This window comes from Cricetulus griseus, chromosome 6, assembly GCF_003668045.3.
Source record: "Cricetulus griseus strain 17A/GY chromosome 6, alternate assembly CriGri-PICRH-1.0, whole genome shotgun sequence".
Classification (NCBI taxonomy): domain Eukaryota; kingdom Metazoa; phylum Chordata; class Mammalia; order Rodentia; family Cricetidae; genus Cricetulus; species Cricetulus griseus.
This window is the reverse complement of record NC_048599.1, coordinates 154,322,275-154,344,998: the sequence shown is the minus strand read 5'-3', so window position 1 is coordinate 154,344,998 and position 22,724 is coordinate 154,322,275. Positions and strand designations below refer to the sequence as shown.

Here is a 22,724-nt window from a genome sequence, read left to right as displayed (position 1 = left end):
TTCTTATTGGCGGATGAGATCCGCGGGGACCTGCAGGGGGCGGGGCTTGTTGCTGCGCAGCCCAGAAGTAATTGGTGAATAGAGCTGTCAGTCTCAGCCGTGGCCCAATTTGGGGAGGAACGGTGGCTAGATAGGAAAGAGATCGTGGACGACGTGTGGTTGCTCCTAAAAGTGTTCAGAATTTTGCAATCGCAGTTAGCGGTTGGGGCGGGGTGAGGGACTGGGTAAAAGAAGGAGGAGCAGGAGACGTCAGGAACCCGCCCAGGACTCAGACACCCGCCTTCCAATTTAGCCTCTGGGGTGGGCGCGGCCTACTGTACGCCCCCAGGAGAGTTTTACATAGGTTTTAAACCATAGAGATGACTGGATGACCGGGGAGCCTAGAGAGGACAAAGGCCTTCCCTAGCCGATTTCCGTTTCCGCCCAGGCATTGGCGGTTGGTGTGCATCATGGCAACTGTGGTGAGTGTTGGGTGCATGTGGAGAACTGAGAGTAACCCTCCTTATGCAGTCTGACGGAGGCGGCTGGAGAGGACTCTTGGGTCTGAAGGAAGAATGATTAGGAGGGCTCGGGAGGATTCACGAGTTTGAGGGAGGAAGCTGAGGAGGATCCTGGGTCTCAGTAAGAGATAAGGAGGATACCTGTGTCTGAGGGAGGAGAGCAAAGGAGGAGGCGTGAGTCTGAAGGAAGAGCGCTGAGGAAGTCGCCTGCTTCTCTAGGGCCTTGGGAGGACACATGGCGTGAGGGAAGTGATGGAGGAGGGCTGGCTTGTGCGCCTTTCTGTGAGGTAGGAGGGCTGGAGCCTGACTCCTTGAGTGAGGACTGCATAGGAGGCCTGGTCTAGGGGAGGAGGACTGGGGAGGGCACCAGGGTCGAGGGAAGAGGGCCGGTGAGGATGATTGAACCTAAGAGAAGAGGGCCGAACTGGGTCTGAAGGAAGAGGCTGGTGTCTTGACCTCAGGAAGGAGAGAGCTAGTCGTTGTGGCCTTAGAATCTGATGGAGATGGTAACTATAAGAAGTAGGTCGCACTAGGCAGTGGTGGCACACACCTTTAATTCCTGCATTTGGGAAGCAGAGGCTGCCAGATCTCTGTGAGTTGAGTTCGAGGCCAGCCTGGTCTACAGAGCGAGTTCCAGGACAGCCATAGCTACGCAGAAAAACCCTGTCTCAAAAAGCAACAAGAAAGAATCCGAGGTCTGCCAGGCGGTGTAGAACACACTGTTAGTCCCAGCACTCGGTAGGGAAGAGGCAGGCAGAGTAGTTCAAGGCCAGCCTGGTGACCTACAGAGCAAGTTCTAGGACAGTCGGGGCTACACAGAGAAACCCTGTCTGGAAAAAATAAATAAAAATAATCGTACGTGTGATGGCAGAGTCATGTGGATACTCAGATTTCTTTTTTCTCACACATACATGCACACACACAGGATACTCAGATATCTATGTGAATGAGTGAACAAGAACCTGGGATGCAGATCCTGGCTCACCCCACATCATGTCACAGACACTTCTTCCTCTTGATGTGGTCAGCGGCCAGCTCTGCAGTCTTTTGTCCCAGTGTCCTATGAGGAATGAGACTGGCACCCTGAGCTCTGGGGTCAGTAGCAGATGGTAACCTGTGCTGTGTGCTTGAGAGCGTGTGTCACATAGAGGGGAAAATGTGTCAGGAACCAAGAGTGTCAGTGAGGAAGAGCAATAAGGTGAGGGCTCAGAGCTTGGCTTCTTGTCCAGAACCTCATACAAGGCCCCATGTCTGTGTGAACACACAATTATTTGGATGGTAAAATGAGCAAGTAGATGTGGGGCCAAACATACAGGGTCTGATGTCTGCTGTCTGCTGCTCCCCAGAGTTCTAGGTGGAGAGATACTCTGGCCTTCTGGTGCCCTCAATTCCGGTGTTGAGCCCAGGCAAGTTGTAGGAAGGGCAGCAGAGTGTCTGTTGCTGTTACCATGGTGAAGAAGAGAAGGGGGAAGAGGGTAGGGAGGTGGGTCTGGCTGCCAGTGTATGTTGTCTTTTTTTATTCTTTGGTCACATATGGGACAGATGCAAGGCGTCAGCTATATTTAGGCTCAAGGAAGAGCTCCCAAAGTGTTTCCTGGCAATCACCTCAAAATTTTAAAGTTACTTTTTAACATATTTTAAATTTATTATTATTATTTGTGTATGAGCTTGTATATGCACCATGTACTTTCAGTGCCTATAGAAGGCCAGGAAAGGTTGTTAGATCTCCTGGAACTAGAATTATGGATATGAGCTACCATGTTGGAACCAAACCTGGGTCCTGTGCAAGAGCAGCAAGTGCTCTTACCCACTGAGCCAACTCTATAGCCCCTATTTTTATTTTTATTTTTTTAAGATTTTATTTATTTATTATGTATACAATATTCTGCTTCCATGTATATCTGCACACCAGAAGAGGGCACCAGGTCTCATAACAGATGGTTGTGAGCCACCATGTGGTTGCTGGTAATTGAACTCAGGATCTTTGGAAGAGCAGCCAGTGCTCTTAACCTCTGAGCCATCTCTTCAGCCCCCCCTATTTTTATTTTTATTTGATGGATGTTTTGCCTGTGTGTGTGTGTGTCTGTATACCACATGCATGCCTGGTTCCCACAAAGGGCAGAGGAGGGATTGGAGCCATGTGGGTGCTGGGAATTCAACCTACCTGGGTCCTCTGGAAGATCAGCCGTGCTCTTAACCACTAAGCTATTTCTTCAGCCCTTAGTTGTAGCTGGAAACTGAACCTAGGTCTTCTACAAGAGGGGTAGATGAACACTTCTAAGCCCTGAGCCATCTCTCCAGCCCCTAAATGATTTTTTTTTTTTAATTTTGTGTGTGTGTATTTATTTGTGTAGGTGACCGCTTACCAGGACACACGTGCACATCAGATGATAACTTGCAGGGGTGGTTTCTCTCATTCCACTACACGGGTACCAGAAATGAATTCAAGTGTCAGGTTTGGAGGCAGGTACCTTTACCTGTTGGTGCCCTCAGTCCCCACCAGCACACCTGCCCTTGAGGCTTCATTGTCACTCTGACTCTTGACTCCTGAAGTCATTCTTTCCTTTCACCTGGGCTCCATTCTCTGACCAGGGCCTCATCAGGACTTCAAAGCATGACTCCCAGGTTGAAGGTGCCCTCAGATTGCCAGGAACCACTTAGACAAAGGTCTTATAGACTGTGGCAACCTCTGAAGCCTCGTGACAGATCCACAGCCTCCACATTTTGGGAGTGATGTGTATAGAATTCTAGCTCCTCAAGCCAGGGCATAAGGCATTCTTCCTGAGCCCCATTTGGGCACCCGGGAGCCAGCACAACTGAATCTGAGTCCCAAGGGTGTAGCCAGCCTGAGCACATAGTAGCCTTGAATTTTCTTGGCACCACAGTGTTAGTCTGGGATTCTTCCACCAGGGTGTTCTGGGCTGTCACCTGTCATCTTGGATGTATGTCAAAGGCAGGAGTTATAGGTGATCTTTACAGTGATGTAACTGACTGTGCTTCATCCTCAGCACAAGCATTACTCAGGCCATGTTTGCTTCCTTGGTTACCTCTCATTGATGACAAAATACCTGACAAAAGCAGCATGTTGGGGGGGGGCGGGAGAGGGGGGGATCTGGGTGTGTTGACAAGCACCTTTAATTCCAGCCTGGTCTACAGGGCTGTCTCAGAAAACAAACAAAAGTAACTTGGAGATGAAAAGCTTTGTTTCATCTCAGCAACCTGTAGTTCACCCAGAAACTGAAGCAGAGGCCAAGGAGGAATGCTGCTCACTGTCTTGCTCCCCTCGGCCGGCTCAGTCTGTTGTCGTGCGGTCCAGGACTGCCTGCTTGGTGGCATTGCCCACAGTGAGCTGGGTCCTCTCACATCAATTGTCAATCAAGAAAATGTCCTCTGTGTAACATCCCAGCTGTCTGTAGACCAGACTGGCCTCAAAGCCACTCATATATCTGCCTGCTTATGCCTTCCAATTGCTAGGATTAAAGGCGAGCGCCACCACCGCCTGGTCCCAAGGAGGCACTTTCTTTTCTTTTTTTAAGTTTTATTTATTTATTATGTATACAGTGTTCTGCCTGCGTTTATGTCTGCAGGCCAGAAGAGGGACCAGGTCCCATTATGGTTGGTTGTGAGCCAACATGTGGTTGCTGGGAATTGAACTCAGGACCTCTGGAAGAGCAGCCAGTGCTCTTAACCACTGAGCCATCATCTATCTAGCCCCGGAGGCACTTTCTTAATTAAGACTCTAGCTTGTGTCAAATTAACCTAAAACTAAAACTGACCAGCATAGAAGGGTTTATTTTATGGCTCACACAGTTGGAGGCGATACAGTCCCTTGTGACAGTAGGAGCCCAAGGCAGCTGTCACATTGCATTTTCAGATAGGAAGCAGCATGCGATTGGATGCTGGTGCAGGCTAAGGCTTCCCATTTAACCCTATCTAGAAAGTTCCTCACAGACATGCTCTGAAGTTTATTTTCCTGGTCATTGTAAGCTCCATTAAGTTACTCACAGCAAGGGCGTCTGTTTGGCAGTGTACAGAACTGACCTTGTAGAAGGCAAACTTATATCAGGAAGATCTGTCAGGAGAGTTCTTGGATGCATTTCTATGCTTGCTTACCTTAAAAGGGCCTTCGTGTAATAATAGTTTGGGGTCTTATGCTTCTGTAGTCCATCCAGCCTCCTCAAAGAGAGTAAAGGAAGGATTGCATAGCGAGAGACAGTCTGTAGCAGCCATAGAGTACCCTGGAAGGCCTGTTCAGGGAGGAGGCATGCTGAGGATTGTGGTTTCTTAGATTCATAAAAATATTACAGATGTGAAGGGCCCACTATCTGGATCCTCTTGCTTCACTCTGTAGCTTGTGTAGCCCCCGATTTAGAGCACTGCTCTTGATTCAGCCTCTCCAGTGACTGCAGGCATGCCTCTTATCAGGCACCCCATTGTTCCACACCTCCCTCCCTCCCTCAGCCTTTGGCAGCCAGTGCTTTATATTCCTGGACCTATCTCTTTTGGATTCTCCATATAAGAGTCATTCAACATGCGGGCTTTTTAAAATCAGGGTTTATTTCACGTGTATTGCTGTTTTGCCTCCGTCAATGTCTGTGTATGTCCGTGTATGTGTAACTAGAGTTACAGACAACTGTGAGCCACCACATGTATTCAGGGCACTTAATCTAGGTCCCCTGGAAGAGCAGCCAGTGAGTACTCTTAACTGCTGATCCAGTATGACATCTTTATGTGTAGAGCCATTCACTTAGCATAGTCAGTGATCTTCCAGGGCATGTCAGGTATCAGCTTCACTCCTCCTATTTATGGCTGAGTAATATTCCACAAATGAATAGACCATACCCTGCTTGTTCACTCATCGGTCACTGGACATGTGGCTGTGTGTGGATTTTGGCTGTTGTGCACACTGGTGTGCTTGCTCTATGGGGGATTCCAAGGGCTCAGACATTCTGGGAGGTGTTTACTCATGTCTGTCCTCTGTGAGGGGACGGTGTTGGCTGGTTCTTTGGGAGCACAGAAGCTCAGGAGGCCCTGGTAGATGTGGACTGCAGGTACTGTGCCCTTTGTGGGACATGTGCCTACTATGAACCAGAGCATTGGTTTGAGAGTCTGGTGGGGCTGATCACCCTGCCATTAGTGACGGCACAGAGCGTGCCTGTGAGGGAGGGAACATAATGGAGCTCCTGTAGGACAGCAGGACCTTGAGGGAGGAGACGAAATGGGGAACGTGGGAATTTTCTTACATGTTACCCTCCTGACCTGCAGGCTGCCACCACAAAAGTCCCTGAGATACGGGATGTGACAAGAATCGAGCGAATTGGTAAGTGAGCAGGGTCAGGACCAGGGGAGACCACTGTTGCCGAGTGTCCAGACAGACAGACAGGCAGAGAAGGACATGGTGCGGCCCTAGTCCCAGGCAATGTTGCTGTAGGCCTAGTGCCTCCATGAGGTTTCTGGAAGTTCAATGAGCTATCTGAACATGTGCCCTGCACACAAGTGCCTATGGTCAAACACCTCCTGAGGGTATACCTGGCCTGCCTCATTCCTGGTGTGTCTTAGGCCCCACACCTGCTAAGCATTCAACAGCTGATTACCGGATTCACCAGTGTTCATGCTGGAAGTCTCCTGTGACCCCAGGAGGTTCAGAGTCTGTCATCCTAGCCCCATTGAGGTGACCAAATCTCAGAGCAGCTCAGAGCCACAGCTCATCACCTGCAGCAAGCCTGGGCTGCAGAGGCTGGCAGGGCATCTCTGAGGAATCCTACTTGGAGGGCTGTGTGCTCCACGTATGGGCTCATAGTGAACTCTGTGAGTCCAGTGATCAGACTGCTGGCTCCATGCACCTCAGTTTCCTGACCTGCAAAGTGGAGCTAAGACAGTTGCCCCTTGTGAATGTCAGAGTCAATGAGAGACTATGGGCAGCTGTGGTGGCTGAGACAGAGGGTCATGGGTTCCAGGACAGCCTGGACAACTTGGTAAGACCCTGTCTCTAAGGCTTAAAAGGCCAATGGTTTAAGCACAGGCCATTGATGCTTCCCTGTTTAAAGGACTAGAGCCTATTGCAGCTGAGGAAGCGGTAGAGACCAGCTGCACCAGTCAGTAACTGCCCTCGAATGCTGTCTGTTGAGGCCTTCTTCACGTTAGGCAAGCTCTCTACCCATGAGCTACATCCTTTAAGTGTCTTCCTTTTTTTTCTTTTTTTAACAATTTTATTTATTTATTATGTATACAACATTCTCCTTCCATGCATATCTGCATACCAGAAGAGGGCACCAGATCTCATAACAGATGGTTGTGAGCCACCATGTGGTTGCTGGGAATTGAACTCAGGACCTCTGGAAGAGCAGTCAGTGCTCTTAACCTCTGAGCCATCTCTCCAGCACCTACTTTTGTTTTTTTAAGGCAGGACCTTTTTACTTACTTTCTGTGTATCCCTGGCTGTCCTGGAACTCACTGTGTAGACCAGGATGGCCTTAATCTCAAGAGATCCACCTGCCTCTGCCTTCTGAGTGCTGGAATTAAAAGTATGTACCACCCTGCCTGGCCTTGGGGGATTTTTTGTGTGGTGTGTTTTTTGTTTGTTTGTTTTTGAGGCAATCTCATGTGGGTCGGGCTAGCCCTGAACCCACTGTGTATCTGAGGGTGATTTTTAACTTCTGATTCTCCTGCCTCTACCTCCTGAGGGTTGAGGTCACAGATGTGTACTGCCATGCCTGGCTGATGAGTTCTGCTTTATTGAAATGAAACACCCTCCTCCTCCCCACACTTGGGTTGGACCCAGCACTTGCTATATCTCATCTCTATCAAAAGTGACACAACTCACTTCAAGAGTGTGGTGGCATAGAGATGGGTTGTGACTGGGCCTGCTGCCTGTGTCCTTTGAGCTTTAGTACAGAGCCAGTGGCTGGTGCACTGGGGCTCCATCCTCACCTCTTGCTGGATGGGGTCTGAGCCCTAACCTGTCTGCACTCTCTCCCCATCCCTGTGGATGGGCCCAGGAATGGTACTTGTCGGGGTGATGTGGAATAACAGCCCTGAGTACCAGTGTCCTCCTGCAGTGGCCCTCACTGTTAGTTCTTGGGCCCAGTACCTGGGAACTTGGTGGAGTCATCCAGCTCTCGGATGCTGAACACTTAACTCAGGCATCTTCCTGGCCTCATTTAACAGGGGAGCCTGATCTCTGAGGGAAGCCCCTGACTCAGAATCCACACAGCATGGCCTGGAGCCAGCCAGTGACTCTTCCCTTCCTCCCACACAGGTGCTCACTCCCACATCCGGGGTCTGGGACTGGATGATGCCTTGGAACCAAGACAGGTAGAGTTATGGGGCAGGGGGCTGGGTATATGGGCTGCTCCTGTCATGTTGGGCAGGGCTATTCCTATCTTCAGACCTGTTTTGTTTTGTTTATTTCAAGACAAGATTTTTCTGTAGCTTTGGAGACTTTGAGCCTTTCCTGGAACTGGCTCTGTAGATCAGGCTGGCTTTGAACTCACAGAGATCCTCCTGCCTCTGCCTCCTAAGTGCAGGGATTAAAGGTATGCACCACCACTGCCTGGCTCAGACCTCTTGATTCTGTGATGAAGGATTTCAACCATACACAGTGTTTTATACCTGCAAGCCCAATCTCTTGAGTTCAAGGCCAGGCTGGTCTACAGAGTGAGACCCTGCCTCAAAAAGAAAAAAAAAATCAAGAAGAAAACCAGTATTTTTTATTTTTTTCCAAGCAGGCAAGGTGTGGGCCAGGGTGTGGTGGGAACACGTCAGTGGCTCTGGAGGCAATCAGTCACCTTCCATGTCCTCTCATCTCCTACCCTCCAGGCTTCCCAGGGCATGGTGGGGCAGCTTGCTGCCCGGCGTGCAGCCGGCGTGGTGCTGGAGATGATCCGAGAAGGGAAGATTGCAGGGCGGGCCGTCCTCATTGCTGGACAGCCAGGCACTGGGAAGACCGCCATTGCCATGGGTAAGAGGCCTCGTGGGGCAGACATTCTCCTTCTGTGGCGGTCAGGGACATGTCAGCTGTTTAACAGACAATCATAGAGACGTCAGAAGGAGGCTGTCTGGGACCACTGAGAAGTTATATGGGGTCCTCTGTCTTAACATTTTCTCCTTGTTTCCATGCTAGGGTCACCTTGTATTCCAAGAAGGCTGCTTCAGCTGTAGCCTTCCCCACTGTAGTCCAGTCATGCATCCTTCACAGCTGTCCTGTAAGGAAGCTGTGTGCTTCTGCATTTCTGGTTCTATCACATGGTTTGCAGAGCAGGCTGGGGCTTTGGAGGTTGCTAGTCTTGTCTAGCCTGGGGATCCACCTACCTCTACCTCCCAAGTGCTGGGACAAAGGTGTGTGCCACCAGGCCAGCATTATTGTACAATTTTTTAATTTGGATCATTACTCTCTTAATAAAGTGAGGGTCTGGGGATGAGGAAGCAAATGAACACTGGACAAACAGACAGACAGCCTTCTCTGTAGCAGTCCACTAGTGATTGAGGGTCACAGCTGCTGCTTTTGCTTGTGGAACTCTGTCCATCCTTCAGAACCCTCCTGGGGCGTCTCTGCCTCTGAGACTCCCCTGCCTCACCTGTCTTTGCACTCCCACCTCTGATAACCCTGTGGGACCTGGCACGGAGAGTCGAGCTCTACCAGCAATCAGTTCAGAAATGGCACTTACCTAGAGAGGTGGCCATGTCTCCGTGCCTTGCAAGGTGATGCGTGCTAATGTGGAGACTAAATGGCTGATAGGGTGGGTGGCCATCACTGAGTCAGGGATCTGGGGCCAGCAGCCACAACTGCCTGACCACTGCTCCCACAGGCATGGCTCAGGCACTGGGCCCCGACACACCCTTTACAGCCATCGCAGGCAGTGAGATCTTTTCTCTGGAGATGAGCAAGACTGAGGCTCTGACTCAAGCCTTCCGCCGTTCCATCGGTGTCCGTATCAAGTGAGTTTCCTGTGTGATATCCATTCTGCTTGCTCGAAGTCCTGGTCAGGGAGCCAGGGTCTCAGGGGCCAGTCTGACCCAGGCTCTGTTGTCTGTCCCACCAGGGAGGAGACAGAGATCATTGAAGGCGAGGTGGTGGAGATCCAGATCGACCGGCCAGCCACAGGCACGGTGAGTCTCTGTGGCTTCCCAGTCCCAACACCTCCAGCCAAAGGGCAAAGGATGATATAGATTTTCTTGTAAAATGAGAAGCTAGCTAAATGAGTGTGTCAGCTGATGAGTTGCTGTGGGCACCAAGAATCAGAACTTTCCCCCAGCGTCCTTCACTCTACGGCCACCCAGTTGACCTACCTCTGTGTGACACTTTGTGCTTCCAGTGTCACCCAGAGGTGTCTGACACTTGGCTTTCTTCTACCTGGTTGTAGGAGTTTCTGTTTTCTTTTTTCTGTGCTGGGTCAAACCTAAAGCCCCATGTTTGTTAGGCAGCTGCTCAGTTGTTTCATTTCATGTCTTTAAAGTTACTCGAAGGGCTATGAGGTGGCTAAGTGGGTATTTGTTGCCAAGCCTGGTGTGAGTTCAGTTCCCACCACCCACATGATGGAAGGAATCAAACTCACTAGTTATCCTCCAACCTACACTGTGCACGTGCACCCATGTATGTGAACATATGTGATTTGGGGGGGAGGGGTTGAGACAGGGTTTCTCTGTAGCTTTGGAGGCTGTCCTGGAACTAGTTCTTGTAGACCAGGCTGGTCTGGAACCCACAGAGACCCACCTGCCTCTGCCTCCTGTGTGCTGGGACTAAAGGTGTGTGCTACCACTGCCTGGCATGATTTTTTTTTTCTTTTAATTTACAGAGTAAATAATAGGTTCCCCTTCATCCTGTTTTACAGTTGGTCTGAAATCTCATCTCTGAGGACTGAGGTGAGGTTGCACAGGACTGATGGATCAAGTCTAGAGGCCCTTGGAACTTCTCCGTTGCAGGAGTTGCTAGGGTGGGACCCTCCTGTGTGCGCCATGTGAGCCTCCACAGCAGAGCTCTTGCACTATTTCAGAGAGAGTGGTTGGATGGCAATGCACTCAGTGTCATGCAGCCATCAAAACCTCTATCTAGTTCTAGAATTTTCTATTGCCCCATGAGAAAATTGTACCTGTATACCAACAGCCGTGACTTTATCCCACCCTAGCCTCCTGATCTCTTCCTGCCTCTGGACTTGCATGTTCTGGAAGCTTTGTATGATACGAGTAGGAGTGTGGGGCAGTGGACAATCTGTTTTTTTGTTTTGTTTTTTGGTTTTTCAAGACAGGGTTTCTTTGTATTGTTTTGGAGTCTGTCCTGGAACTAGCTCTGTAGACCAGTCTGGCCTCAAACTCACAGAGATCCGCCTGCCTCTGCCTACTGAGTTGCTGGAATTAATGGCATGCGCCATCAACACCCAGCTCGGGTGATTGGGTTTTGAAGTTCTGTGTTGCAGCTGAGCATGTTGGCACATACCTTTAATTCTTGCACTCAGGAGGCAGGGCCAGGGAGATCTCTGTGAGTTTGAGACTAGCCTGGTCTACAGAGCGAGTTCCAGGACAGCCATAGAAACCCTGTCTCGATAAACAAACAAACAAACAAACAAACAAACAAAACCCCGGTGTTGCTGGTTCTTCATATGATGTTTTAATTGCTACTGAAGTGCCTGGGAAAAGAAGTATTTTGAGCTCACTGAGCCAAAATAAAACCCTTGAGTGATTCCCGCCTCTGTGTCATAGGTGAACCCTCTTCTTTTTCATTGGCTCTGTGTGTGTGTGTGTGTGTGTGTGTGTGTGTGTGTGTGTGTGTGTGTGCGTGTCTGTGTCTGTTCGTGTCTGTGTCTATGTGTGTTGTTGTTGTTTATTAAGGATCTCATGCAGACCAAGTTGCTCTTGAACCTCAGATTCCCCTGCCTCAGCCTCCTGAGTGCTGGGACTAAAGGTGTGCACCACTACACCCAGCCCTGGGTGTACTTGTTTATGCAAGATGTATATGCACACTTTTTCACACATGCAGAGACTGGACCAGGGTATCTGGTTTCCTGCTTTGTCGTGATGTGTTATTTCTTTGAGACAAGGTCTCTTTCTGACCTGGAAGTGGGCTGGCAGCCAGAGAGCTCCTGTGATCCTTTCTTCCTCCCCAACAGCACTGGGGTTACAGGCCTACATACATATGGCCATGCCTGATTGTCTATCATAGTCATCATCATCATGGGTGCTGGGATCCAAATTCCGGTCCTCACCCTTGCACAGCAAGGCTTATTTGCTTTGCTGTGCAAAAAATGGCTTATTTGCTGAGCCATTTCTCTGGCCCTCTGCTCAATTGTTTTTCCTTTTGGTATAGGGTCTTATGTAGCCTTGAACTTGTTATATAACTAAAGATGATCCGAGCACTGAGTTTCCAGTGCTCCTCCTGTTGAGTGCTACGATCTTAGGTGTCACCATGCCCAGGTTGTGCCCTGCTGGAGAATGGTCCCAGAGTGTTTTGCATGATAGGTAAGCCCTCTGCTGAGCCACATCCATATCCCCATTGCATTCTGAGGTAGGATCTACACCCAGGCTGACTGTGGCCTCCTGAGTGCTGGATTGCTGGCATGAACCAGCACTCCTGATTTGTTTGTGTTTTGAGACAGTCTTCTTTCTTTTTTAATGTGCATTGGACATGGGCCCCTGGTCCTCTACCTCCTGCTTCCTAGAGCTCAGATTACAGGTATACAACCACACCCAACCCAGCTCATTCCTCATTGTTAATAGAGATGGATTCAGCATGGCAATGCTGCTAAGTAATTCTAGTAATTGTAAATAGACTTCTAAATTGGTAATTAAATTTGCTCTATCAGTAATTAAATTTTAGATTCTATAAACATGGTGAGAATACTATGGGTAAAGCTTTTTCCAAGAGATATCTTTAAGATTTGTGTATGTGTATATCTGTGAACTTTTTTTAATGGCTCAGCAGTAAAGAACATGTACTGCTCTTCCAGAGGACCCAAGCTCAGTTCCCAGCACCTACTTTGGGTGACTCACAGCCAGTTACTTATAACACGGTTCTAGAGATCCAGTACCCTCTTCTGGCTTTTGTGGGTACTGCATTCATGTGCACAAACCCACATATAGACACACAGATGCTGCTTGTAATTAAAGAGAATAAAATGTTAAAATATTTATGTACAGATAAACCCATTTCCCCCTTAGACCCTCCCTTTTACCATGCCACCTACCCTACAGGGGCCAGAGACCAACAGTTGATTCCCGAATAAGGCCTAAGTAGTCTAATGCCTGCTTATGCCCTGAGGAGAATGTGTGTGTGGGTGGGTGGGTTGGTTAGTTGGTTGGTTGGTTGGTTGGTTGGTTGGTTGGTTGGTTGGTTGGTTTTCTTGGCAGGGTTTTTCTGTATAGCTCTGGCTGTCCTGGAATTCACTTTGTAGGTAGACCAGGCTGGCCTCAAATTTAATTAACTTTTTATAAAAGGATTTTTGTTTTGTTTTTGCGTTTATTTAGTGGGTGTGGAGGTCAGAGGACAAATTGTGGGAGTAGGTTCTTCTACCACACTGGTTCCAAGGTCATTAAGATTGGTTTCAGGTACTCTGTCCACCAAGCTGCTTTGCTGGCCCAGTTTCAATTGTTTGATTTTTTATAATCAACAAAAACACTTTTTTACTGTGGTCAGATGCTCAGGAGGCTGAGGCAGGAGGTCTTATGAGCCCAGGGATAATGAAACGAGAGAATAGGGCTGAGGATGTGCAGCTCAGTAGCAGAGGGTCAGCCTAGAGTCAGTGTGAGAGTCTTGCCGTGTAGCTTGGTGGTACAGCGCTGGATGCAGGCTTCCAGCCCCAGAGTTGTGGGGGGAGGGATGCCTTTCATCTGGGTATGAAAGAGCCATGTTAGGGGCCAGAGAGATGGCTCTGCTGTTAAGAGCAGTGGCTGCTCTTCCAGAGGTCCTGAGTTCAATTCCCAGCAACCAAGTGGTGGCTCACAACCATCTGTAATGCAATCTGATGCCATCTTCTGGCCTGCAGGCATACATGCAGGCAGAACACTATACACAATAAATAAGTATTAACTAAATACAGAAACAAGTGGGGGGGGGGGTTAGCATTTGGTACTTTCCTCCACTCATTTGTGGGCTTCACAGTTACACATCAGCAGACATTGGAGGGTACATCTTGGCACCCATGACACCACCTTCTGAGGCCATCCCTTCCACAAGCTTCCTATGCCACACCAATTTTGAAGCTGTGGTCACAAAGGGGTGAGGTCATCTAAGGGTTTCCTGATGTGTCCCCTCAGGGATCTAAGGTGGGCAAACTGACCCTCAAGACTACGGAGATGGAGACCATCTATGACCTGGGCACCAAGATGATCGAGTCTCTGACCAAGGACAAGGTCCAGGCCGGGTGAGCCACTGGGACCATGAAGGTGGCTGGGGTAGTGAGAATGTTTTTTTTTCCATGACAGGGTCTCTCTGCCTGGCTGTCCTACAACTTGCTTGTAGACCAAGCTGGCCCTGAACTCACAGAGATCCTCCTGCCTCCTCCTGAATGCTGGAACTAAGGGTATGCGCCACCTCTGCCCAGCCCTTTCAGTCTTTGCTGTTGCCCCTGCAGGGACGTGATCACTATTGATAAGGCCACTGGCAAGATTTCCAAGCTGGGCCGCTCCTTCACACGCGCTCGCGACTATGATGCCATGGGCTCCCAGGTACCTGGCACTGGGATGTTTGTATATCTTTTGTGACGTCATGAGGTGCCTGTGCCCTTGCTGCCCTCACACCTGCCCTCAACCCTATAGACCAAGTTTGTGCAGTGCCCAGACGGGGAGCTGCAGAAACGCAAGGAGGTGGTGCACACTGTGTCCCTCCATGAGATTGACGTCATCAACTCCCGCACTCAGGGCTTCCTGGCCCTCTTCTCAGGTCAGCTGTCCCTCCCCAACCAGTCCCCAGCAACTGATGTACCCCCCTTCTGGTGTGTCCCTTCTTTCTCCTCCCTTGGCACAACAAACCCCCGGCTTTCCTGCCCCTTCAGTCTTTCTTCCCAGACCTGCTGTTTGCCTTCTGTTCCCACTGGAGTTTGTCCTTCCCTGCATTGCCCTCACACCCTTTGTCAGGGCCTGGCCTTCCGTCCTTTCTAAAGTGCTCCAGGTCCTAGCCCTGCTGCTGTAGCAGTAGAGCCCTCCTCTGTGGCATTTGTCTTTCTCTGTCCTTGCCCACCCCGGATCCTGGACCCAGTCTCCATCTCCACTGATGTGCCCTGTGTCTGGCAGGAGACACAGGGGAGATCAAGTCAGAAGTCCGAGAACAGATCAATGCCAAAGTGGCTGAGTGGAGGGAGGAGGGCAAGGCGGAGATCATCCCTGGGGTGAGTGGCTAGACACAAGGTGGGCGGGTATGACCTGGGGAAAGGGGTGGAGGTGAGCTTGATCTGTGCCCCAATGGCTTCTAGGTGCTGTTCATCGATGAGGTCCACATGCTAGATATTGAGAGTTTCTCCTTCCTCAACCGGGCCCTGGAGAGTGACATGGCCCCAGTCCTCATCATGGCCACCAACCGAGGCATCACCCGGTGAGCAGCCGTAGATTTCTGGGTGAAGGGGCCCTCTGGATCAGGGGATTGATGGCAGCCTGAGCATAAGTGGACTGAGTGCCATGGTTGGTTAACCTAGCACCTCCTTCTGAAGTTTGCCCTGTATGTTGCCCCCACAATCCTGGGCCACTTGTCGTTCAGAACTGTTGACCAAGACACCCAAAGATACCCCAGGAAATCACCCTGTGCTGAGCACAGGGGCATCTGTTAGACATGTCACAAACTGCTGGGATCAGGCAAGTCACTCAGACTAGTAGTTTTGATCTAAAGATGCTGTGGAGTTCTGGGCATGGTGGCACCCACTCCACCAGTAGTCCTAATACTATGTAGGCTGAAACGGGGATTTTGAGTTCTATGCTAGTCTGGGCTACATGAGACCCTTTTTTTTTTTAAAAAAAAAAAAAAAAAAAAAAAAAAAAACACAAACAAGCCACGCGGTGGTGGCAGACGCCTTTAGTCCCAGCACTGGGGAGGCAGAGGCAGGTGGATCTCTGTGAGTTGGAGACCAGCCTGGTCTACAGAGTTCCAGGACAGCCTCCAAAGCCACAGAGAAACCCTGTCCCCCGCCCAAAAACAAACAAACAAACAAACAAAAAACAGGTCTGAAGCAATGGTTCCCAGGTTAAGAGGGCTGGAGTTTGGAGACCCAGGAGGGACAGGACCCAGGGTGCCAGACTCCCGCTGGTGGTGGGTCATGAGCTTCATCAAGCATATTAGCCTGTCTCATGTTTTTCCATGGCATCCATCCCCCGTTTTTTTAAAGAGTGATGTGTATGTAGGCGGGGGGTAATGTGTAAGTGTGAGTTCAGGTGTGTGCAGAGTCCAGAACAGTATGTCAGGTTCCCTGCAGGTAAATTGACAAACAGTTATGAGCAGCTACCCATTGTGGGTACTGGGAGCCCACCTGGGGTCCTTTGTAAGAACAGTATGTGTTCTTAAGCATCTCACTTTTGTGTGTGTTTATATATATGCACACATGCATGTGGTCTGCACAGATGCCACAAGAGTGTGCCGTACCCTCTGGAACTGGAGTTATATGTGGTTATGAGAAAGGTAGAGGGTAGACAACAGGCTGTGGCCTGGCAACCTCACCTGCTCTGCTCTTCACCCCATTCCATCGCTCCCACTTAGGCCAGCAAAACTCATCGACTTGCTAAGGCCATAGGTTTAAGGTGGCAGGGTGAGAGGAGAGGCATCTTTAGACCAGTGCCTACAGAGGAGCCAGTCCTCAGGTCTCTGAGGGAGGTGGCTGCTTCTAATCCCTTTGTCACATGACGTTCACCTGCAATCCCCAGTCCCGGAAGTGCACTAGTTCTTGGACTCTAGTTTGGAGTCTGGCAGCTGTCCTGAGCCACCTTCCTGGAGAACAGCATCATTATTTGTGGCTAAACTGCCTATGACTGGAACAAATTGTTATGGGTCCCATTGCCCACCAAGAATTGCCTGTGCAGCAGGGTACAGGAGAGCCACTGGCACTACTGGGGAGGACTGTGCTTACAGGTGATAAGAGACTGTGCTCATATAGTTAGTTATTCAGCTCCCAAGTGGACTGATGGCTGTCATGGTTTCCAGGAGCATCCATTAACAATCTTCCCTGACCCCCAGGATCCGAGGCACCAGCTACCAAAGTCCCCATGGCATCCCCATTGACCTTCTAGACCGCTTGCTCATTGTGTCAACATCACCCTACAGTGAGAAGGACACCAAGCAGATTCTACGCATCCGGTGGGGCACCCCTGGCCCCTTTATAGGAACACACATTGGATGGGAGGGATTCACCTAGGCCTCTGCATCTGAGAAGACCAGTATGGCATCCTACCAGTGGGGGAGTTCTGGGGGTAGGGTTGGGAGCCCCTCATATGTGGTTCTGAGGCATGTGTCACGTGTCTTTGGGGGGATGGGTGGGGTGATGTGCCATTCTGTCTGGCTGAGGCCTGCCTGCCCACAGCTGTGAGGAGGAAGATGTGGAGATGAGTGAGGACGCCTACACAGTGCTGACCCGCATTGGGCTAGAGACCTCCCTGCGCTATGCCATCCAGCTCATCACAGCAGCCAGTCTGGTGTGCCGGAAACGAAAGGTAAGCTAGCAAGTTAGCCTGGAGGACTGAAGGGATGACCCTGGGGTAGCCTACAGACCATGGCACATGGGTATTGGGTGGGGACTGAGAACCACAGCAATCTTAGAGGAAAAAGTGGCGGGGGAGGGGAGACCCATGACCCTAAGCTGACATGAGCTGAGTCCCACTTGTCCCCAGGGCACAGAGGTGCAGGTAGACGACATCAAACGAGTATACTCCCTCTTCCTGGACGAATCCCGCTCCACGCAGTACATGAAGGAATACCAAGATGCCTTCCTCTTCAACGAGCTCAGTGAGTATCCCTCCCAGCCTGCTGCCACTGCGGGAGAGGGCCACATGGGAGCACCCTGGACCTCACTCATGCCTGGCTTCCTCTCTCCACAGAAGGCGAAACAATGGATACCTCCTGAGCTGAAGCTCCACCCCAACCCTTCCTACCTTGTTTTCTACAAGTTCTGACACTGTGACTCTGTATAAAATGGTTGTAAACAGCTGGAGCCCTGCTGTGTGTCCTCAGAGCCCACAGAAGACACCCTGGTGCACTTGTAAAGCCTTTATTGGGAGGGAAGGTTGGAACACCTGCCAGCTCCTTGAGATAGAGGCTTTAGGGGGTGGGCCTCACAGGAAGAGGAGGCCAGGGAGGTGGGGGAGGTCACAGGCCAATGGTTGAGCCCTGGGACCCCCACAGTCAGAGCTACTGAGACGGCAGGGTCCACAACGGCAGCTGAGGGCCACAGGGAAGGAGACCATGGGGTCCACCCCAGGTGGGCAGCCAGGGAGGCGGACAGATGCGAAGTGTAGCTCACGGTATGTGCACACGGGCTGGGGCACAGGAGGCAGGGCAGCCGGCAATACTCGGACCTGGAGCCCAGGGAGATAAGCAATTATGAGTTCTCCTGTCCACCTGACCCTCCAAACCCCACAGTGGCTATGACCCCTGCCCAGGTACCATCCCTTTTGACCCCACTGCCACCTCCTGTCTTGGGTCTAGCTGAAGTGACAGTACTTTGTGTCACAAGTGAGGTCCCAGCCCATTTGGTGAGCTCACCATACTAGGACAGTAGCCGGCACAGATGCTGGTGGTGAAGGTGATGCAGACTGGGCAGACTTCATTCTCTGCAGCCAGGGTTGCGTTGACAGGCCGGCACAGTGGCCGTAGGGGGGCCCTGGAAGCCCACACCACACTGGGGCTCAGCAGCAGCCATAGCAACAGCCCCTGGACATAGTCAGTGCCTCAGTCTTGCTCTGGGTTTTCCCTCCCAGACTCTGGACCAGGGTATAATATAAATCCTGGCCTTAGGACCCATCACCTGCTATCAGATTCATTTCTGTCCTGCTTGAGTCCACCAGCTAGGACACCACCTCCCTCCACAGGCCACAGGGCTGCCCATCTGTACCAGTTAAGAGTCTGGTGGAACTGGGAGATGCCCTGGACCCTACACTCTTACCTGGAGCCTCTCCATTCTTGATGTCTTCCCTACCTTGGCCACCTGATTTTATACCTGCGGGTTGTGGGGGTGGCAAGGCCACCAAGCAGCAGCTGTAGGCTTGGGTAACCTAGACACTAATCTCTTTGGGGGCGAGAGGCAGACAAGGTCAGGGAAGCAAGGGACCAGCTCTAGTGTCACGGTAATTGGCCCCACACTCAGCCCAGATGTCTGAGCCTAGCCAACCTTGGAAGAGCAGGAAGGGTCCTTAGGTCCTTCACCTCATCATGGGAGGGGAAAGGGGAGTATTCTCACTCTCGGTGCAACCTTCTAGGAAAGAACAGCTTCAGTGTTAGTGTCCCTCCATGCCCAGTGGACCTCTGAATTTACTATATCCAGACACTGCCAGAGGTGGAGCAACCACCCCTCACCCAACTCCCTAATCAGGATGCTTGGGTCCAGAAATGGGTGTGGTTTTAACTGTAAAACTCCTTGATCAGTAAGCTCAGCCTGGAGGAGCATGGGGTATGCCCAGGTTGACCCACCCACAAATCCAATTCTGTAATGAATGTCTGCCTGGTGGGCGGGGCGCACATGCTCACACCAGCTCTGCCCTGGCACTCCCATAGCGGGAGTTTTCAGTGCAGTAGGCCTTGGGCACGCTGTAGATACCAGGCACTGGCTTTGGGTGGGGGCATCTCCAGGGTGCCACTAGTGGGCAAAAGCGATCCAGCCTGCGGAGTGGGTGCGCTGGGGGTCCATAAGATTCTTGGGTCAGAGGCAGGGCACCCCGGTATGGCACAGCTGGTGGCGCTGGGCGTGCACGGGCTAGGCGCCCTTTCAGTTGACCGCCATGCAGCTCAAGATGGCAGGAGGCCTGTGACTTCCATTTCCAGCAAGTCATTGTTTCTTGATCAGGGTATCCAGGCAACTCCTTCCTGTGGGTGGGGCAGCGGGTGAGTAGGACCAAGAGCAGTAGAGTTGGGATTCCAGGGGCCTCTAGGGCCTGGGAATAGGCCCTTACTGCCTTGGAGGAGGCTCTGGATCTTGAGCTGAAGACCTCAGCTTGGGTCAGTACTGTGGCTCTTGTATCTGCAGTTGAAACTGCCAAGGAGAGGGGCTGCTCCTACACCAGAACCTGCAGGCCATAGGCTCACCTGGAGAAGTCACGTACAGTGGTGGTCAGATAGGGCTGGAGGCGGTCCAAGGTGCCCATCTTGCTCACTGTAAAGGGCTTGCCAGCCAGCTCTGGGTTTCTCGTCCAGGGGATTAGGGCCTGAGGAGTATTGGGAAAGGAAGTAGATAAGAAAGAGATTGGATGTACCCTGCCTACAAAGCCCTCCCACTAGTCCCAGGCTTTGTGACTCAAATCAGAGCCCTTAGGAAGCTCTGCACCCCATCCAAACATTTACTGGCCAAGAACCCAAACTCCAGCTGCAGCTTTCCAGTTCCCTCCTCGCCTAAACACTGGATAGTAAGTACATCATGGATAACAATTCCACCTAACTGCTAACATGCCCAGTAAACCTGACCTCTGCTAACCTGACCTTGTCTCAGAATATTCTCCAACTCTGGGGAGCAAAACTTTAACTTAGTTCATTGCACCAGCCTCCCGGCTCTGTGTCCTCCAGACTTTAAGCTTCAGTATCCTGACCCTAATCCAATACCTTTTAGCTTCACCCTCGAGTGAAGCTAACTCTCTGGGCAGCCCAGGCTCCTTCCTGCAGTGTCAAATCCCTCTCTACCTGGGAAGGGCCCCCGCGGTGGTGGTCGGCGAGCTCCAGGGGTTGGGACTTCTCAAAAAGAGGCGCACTCTGGTCCTGACTTGGCAAGCCCGTGTACTGTGTCTTTGTCTCGCTGACCTGGTATTTTGTGATTAGGGGGACACCCCAGCCCTGGTGTCTTCTTAGCTACAAGGAGGAGGTTCAAAGACTCAAGGTGAGCAAGCAGGGGCTCCAGTGTCCAACTCTCCATCCCTCGGGCTGCATGATCCCAGAGCCCAGAGCCCTACCTTCTCTGCCAAAGATTTGATCCCTAGTGACCGTACAGGGTCCTCATGCTCTGCTGCCTTGGGCTGAGCACAGGGCCCACCGTGTGTCTTGGGCATGTGTGAGGAGCCTGAGGTGGTTTCCCATCTGCTGATGACTTCGTCAAAAGTCCATATGTGCGGATCGTGCTTCACGGCTGCGGGCAGCGGTGCCGCGACCGTAGACTGGGGAGAAGGCGTGTAGTTCAGCCAAAAGACCCAAAGAGCCTTCCTCTTCAGCTCCTGGCATGCAGGCTCCCATGCCCCGCCTCCTTCAAGACAAGAGCCTCACCCTAGTTCTTTACGACAGCACACCCAGCACACGGGTTTGTGAACTCCGCCCTGAGTCCTCTCACCTGTAGACTGGGCGGGGGAAAGTGCGCCGGTGGGATCCTGTGGTGGGCCACCCCGCTGCTGGTGAAACACCAGCTGGGCCAGGTTCCAGGAACCTCGGTTTCAGAAATCGGGGACCAAGGGGGCCCATATCGCAGAGCTAGGGTCCGACCTGCCATGGTTCTCACTCTCGGAAGCCAAGAAGCGGCTTGTGGTGTGGCCGTTGCCCCTCGTAACAGAACCCGCCCACCCCGAGCCCAGCCAATCGTGTGGGGAGGGTTCAGGAACCCAGACTAGGACTTTGAAAGAGGAGGTTGGAGGAGACCCTAAGAAAGACCTGCACAGAAAGAGATACACAGAGATGGGTGGAGACTCCAGGAGAGGAGGAGAAAGGAAACAGGAGGTCAGGGGAGGGGACACAGCAGACTGGGGAGGCAGGCTGACTCAGGGGGAGGGGAACTAAACGCCCTTTTCCTGCAGGGCCCCTGGCCTTCGGACTGCCTCCGCACAGGGTCCTCATGCTCTGCTGCCTTGGGCTGAGCACAGGGCCCACCGTGTGTCTTGGGCATGTGTGAGGAGCCTGAGGTGGTTTCCCATCTGCTGATGACTTCGTGCCAGGCCTGCCCAACTCGGGGTAACAGTTTCCAGACAGCTCTTTTCCATGAAGGATGAAGGGAGGGCGTCCCCAGTCCTGCCTGCCTTTCATTTGGCTGAAAACTTCCACCTGGGGGCACCGAGGGAAACACTTAGAAAAGAAAGGGGAGCTCCTCACCCACAGAAAAGAGACAGGAAGTCAGAGAGACTGAGAGGGAGGTGGTTAGAGGGTGGGAATAGGGCCACCCTCGGAGCATCCAGGGGCAGATTCTGCCCAGCTAGTGGTCCAGGTTCACTCAGGGTGAGAGAAGCTGGCCTCCGAAGACTGTTTATGCACCCGCCCGTGGTGTCATAGGCCTGTTGTTGAGGCCAGTCTGACCTACTGTGGAGCGAGCCTATCTCACAGGTGTGGTGGCACTCAAGATGAAGGCGGGGCTGAAGAGATGGATCAACAGTTAAGAGCACTTGTTGCTCTTGCAGAGGATAAGGGTTCAGTTCCCAGCACCCACATGGTGCTTCACAACCATCTGTAACTCCAGGTCCAGGGGATGCAATACTCTGGCTTGGCCACTGCAGACACAGCCATAATGCACATCATACATGAAGGCAAAACACTCAATACACACAAAGTTAAAGAAATCTTTTTTAAAAATTAAGGTCATCTCAGCAACATATTCCAGTTCTGGGCCAGCCTGAGCTTCATGAGAACCTGCCCCAAAACATAAAAAAAAAAGGAGCTGTGTGTGGGGTTCTTGTTGATGGCATGCTTGCCAAGCACGCAGAAAGTCTGGGTTCCAACCCTAGCACCACATAAATTGTAGTGCCAGCACTTGAGAGGTGGGAGCAGGAGACAGAAGTTCAAAACTTAGTGAGTTTGAGGACAGCCTGAGCCGCACAAGACCCTGTCTCCAAAATCAAAGCTAAACAAAAAAGACTAGATCTGTTGTGGATATTCAGTATCCAAGTGTGCTTGCACTCTCTAGTGCTTGCCACTCAAAGCAGAGTGCTGCATTCCAAGTCAACACCTGTATGCCTTGGCCAGGTCAGACTCCCCATTTAACCCAGGCTCCCAGGCTCCCAGGCTCCCAGGCTCCCAGGCTCCCAGGCTCCCAGGCTCCCAGGCTCCCAGGTGCTTCAAGGCCTTTCACTCACCACATTCTCAAGGTTCTGGGGCCAGCTGCTCCCATCGTTTTCTTAGTGTGTCCCCCCTCCCCCCCCCCCCCCCCC

At 51.5% G+C, this 22,724-nt stretch overlaps 3 protein-coding genes across 3 annotated transcripts; 1 reads left to right on the top strand and 2 right to left on the bottom strand.

Annotated features, from left to right (window-relative positions):
* Positions 1-175: 175 nt before the first annotated feature.
* Ruvbl2 (RuvB like AAA ATPase 2) lies at positions 176-17,614 on the top strand. The gene is made up of 15 exons (XM_027420632.2): positions 176-461; positions 5,766-5,820; positions 7,759-7,814; positions 8,319-8,460; positions 9,308-9,437; positions 9,542-9,608; positions 13,746-13,852; positions 14,063-14,156; positions 14,247-14,370; positions 14,721-14,815; positions 14,900-15,018; positions 16,645-16,764; positions 16,988-17,117; positions 17,295-17,409; positions 17,502-17,614. Exons 1-15 carry the CDS (start codon positions 450-452, stop codon positions 17,525-17,527), a joined length of 1,392 nt encoding a protein of 463 aa, XP_027276433.1. The 5' UTR covers positions 176-449; the 3' UTR covers positions 17,528-17,614.
* Positions 17,615-17,658: 44 nt separating this feature from the next.
* Lhb (luteinizing hormone subunit beta) lies at positions 17,659-18,587 on the bottom strand. Its single transcript, NM_001246810.2, is given in 3 exon segments — positions 17,659-17,978; positions 18,166-18,333; positions 18,566-18,587. Coding segments are annotated over 3 exon segments (426 nt in total). The 5' UTR covers positions 18,581-18,587; the 3' UTR covers positions 17,659-17,735.
* Positions 18,588-18,866: 279 nt separating this feature from the next.
* LOC118239104 lies at positions 18,867-22,597 on the bottom strand. The gene is made up of 4 exons (XM_035446992.1): positions 20,556-22,597; positions 20,290-20,454; positions 19,702-19,820; positions 18,867-19,482 (listed from the first exon to the last, which is right to left on the bottom strand). Exons 1-4 carry the CDS (start codon positions 20,649-20,651, stop codon positions 19,143-19,145), a joined length of 720 nt encoding a protein of 239 aa, XP_035302883.1. The 5' UTR covers positions 20,652-22,597; the 3' UTR covers positions 18,867-19,142.
* Positions 22,598-22,724: the final 127 nt, after the last annotated feature.

Excerpts from the sequence above, each read along its gene's own strand:
- Ruvbl2 (XM_027420632.2), top strand. Across the intron at positions 14,157-14,246 it reads ATGATGCCATGGGCTCCCAG|ACCAAGTTTGTGCAGTGCCC; the intron begins GTACCTGGCACT and ends TCAACCCTATAG. Across the intron at positions 16,765-16,987 it reads AAGCAGATTCTACGCATCCG|CTGTGAGGAGGAAGATGTGG; the intron begins GTGGGGCACCCC and ends GCCTGCCCACAG.
- LOC118239104 (XM_035446992.1), bottom strand. The coding sequence starts at position 20,651 with ATGCCCAAGACACACGGTGGGCCCTGTGCTCAGCCCAAGGCAGCAGAG. Across the intron at positions 19,821-20,289 it reads ACCGCGGGGGCCCTTCCCAG|GCCCTAATCCCCTGGACGAG; the intron begins GTAGAGAGGGAT and ends AATACTCCTCAG. Across the intron at positions 19,483-19,701 it reads ACTGTACGTGACTTCTCCAG|GAAGGAGTTGCCTGGATACC; the intron begins GTGAGCCTATGG and ends CCCCACCCACAG.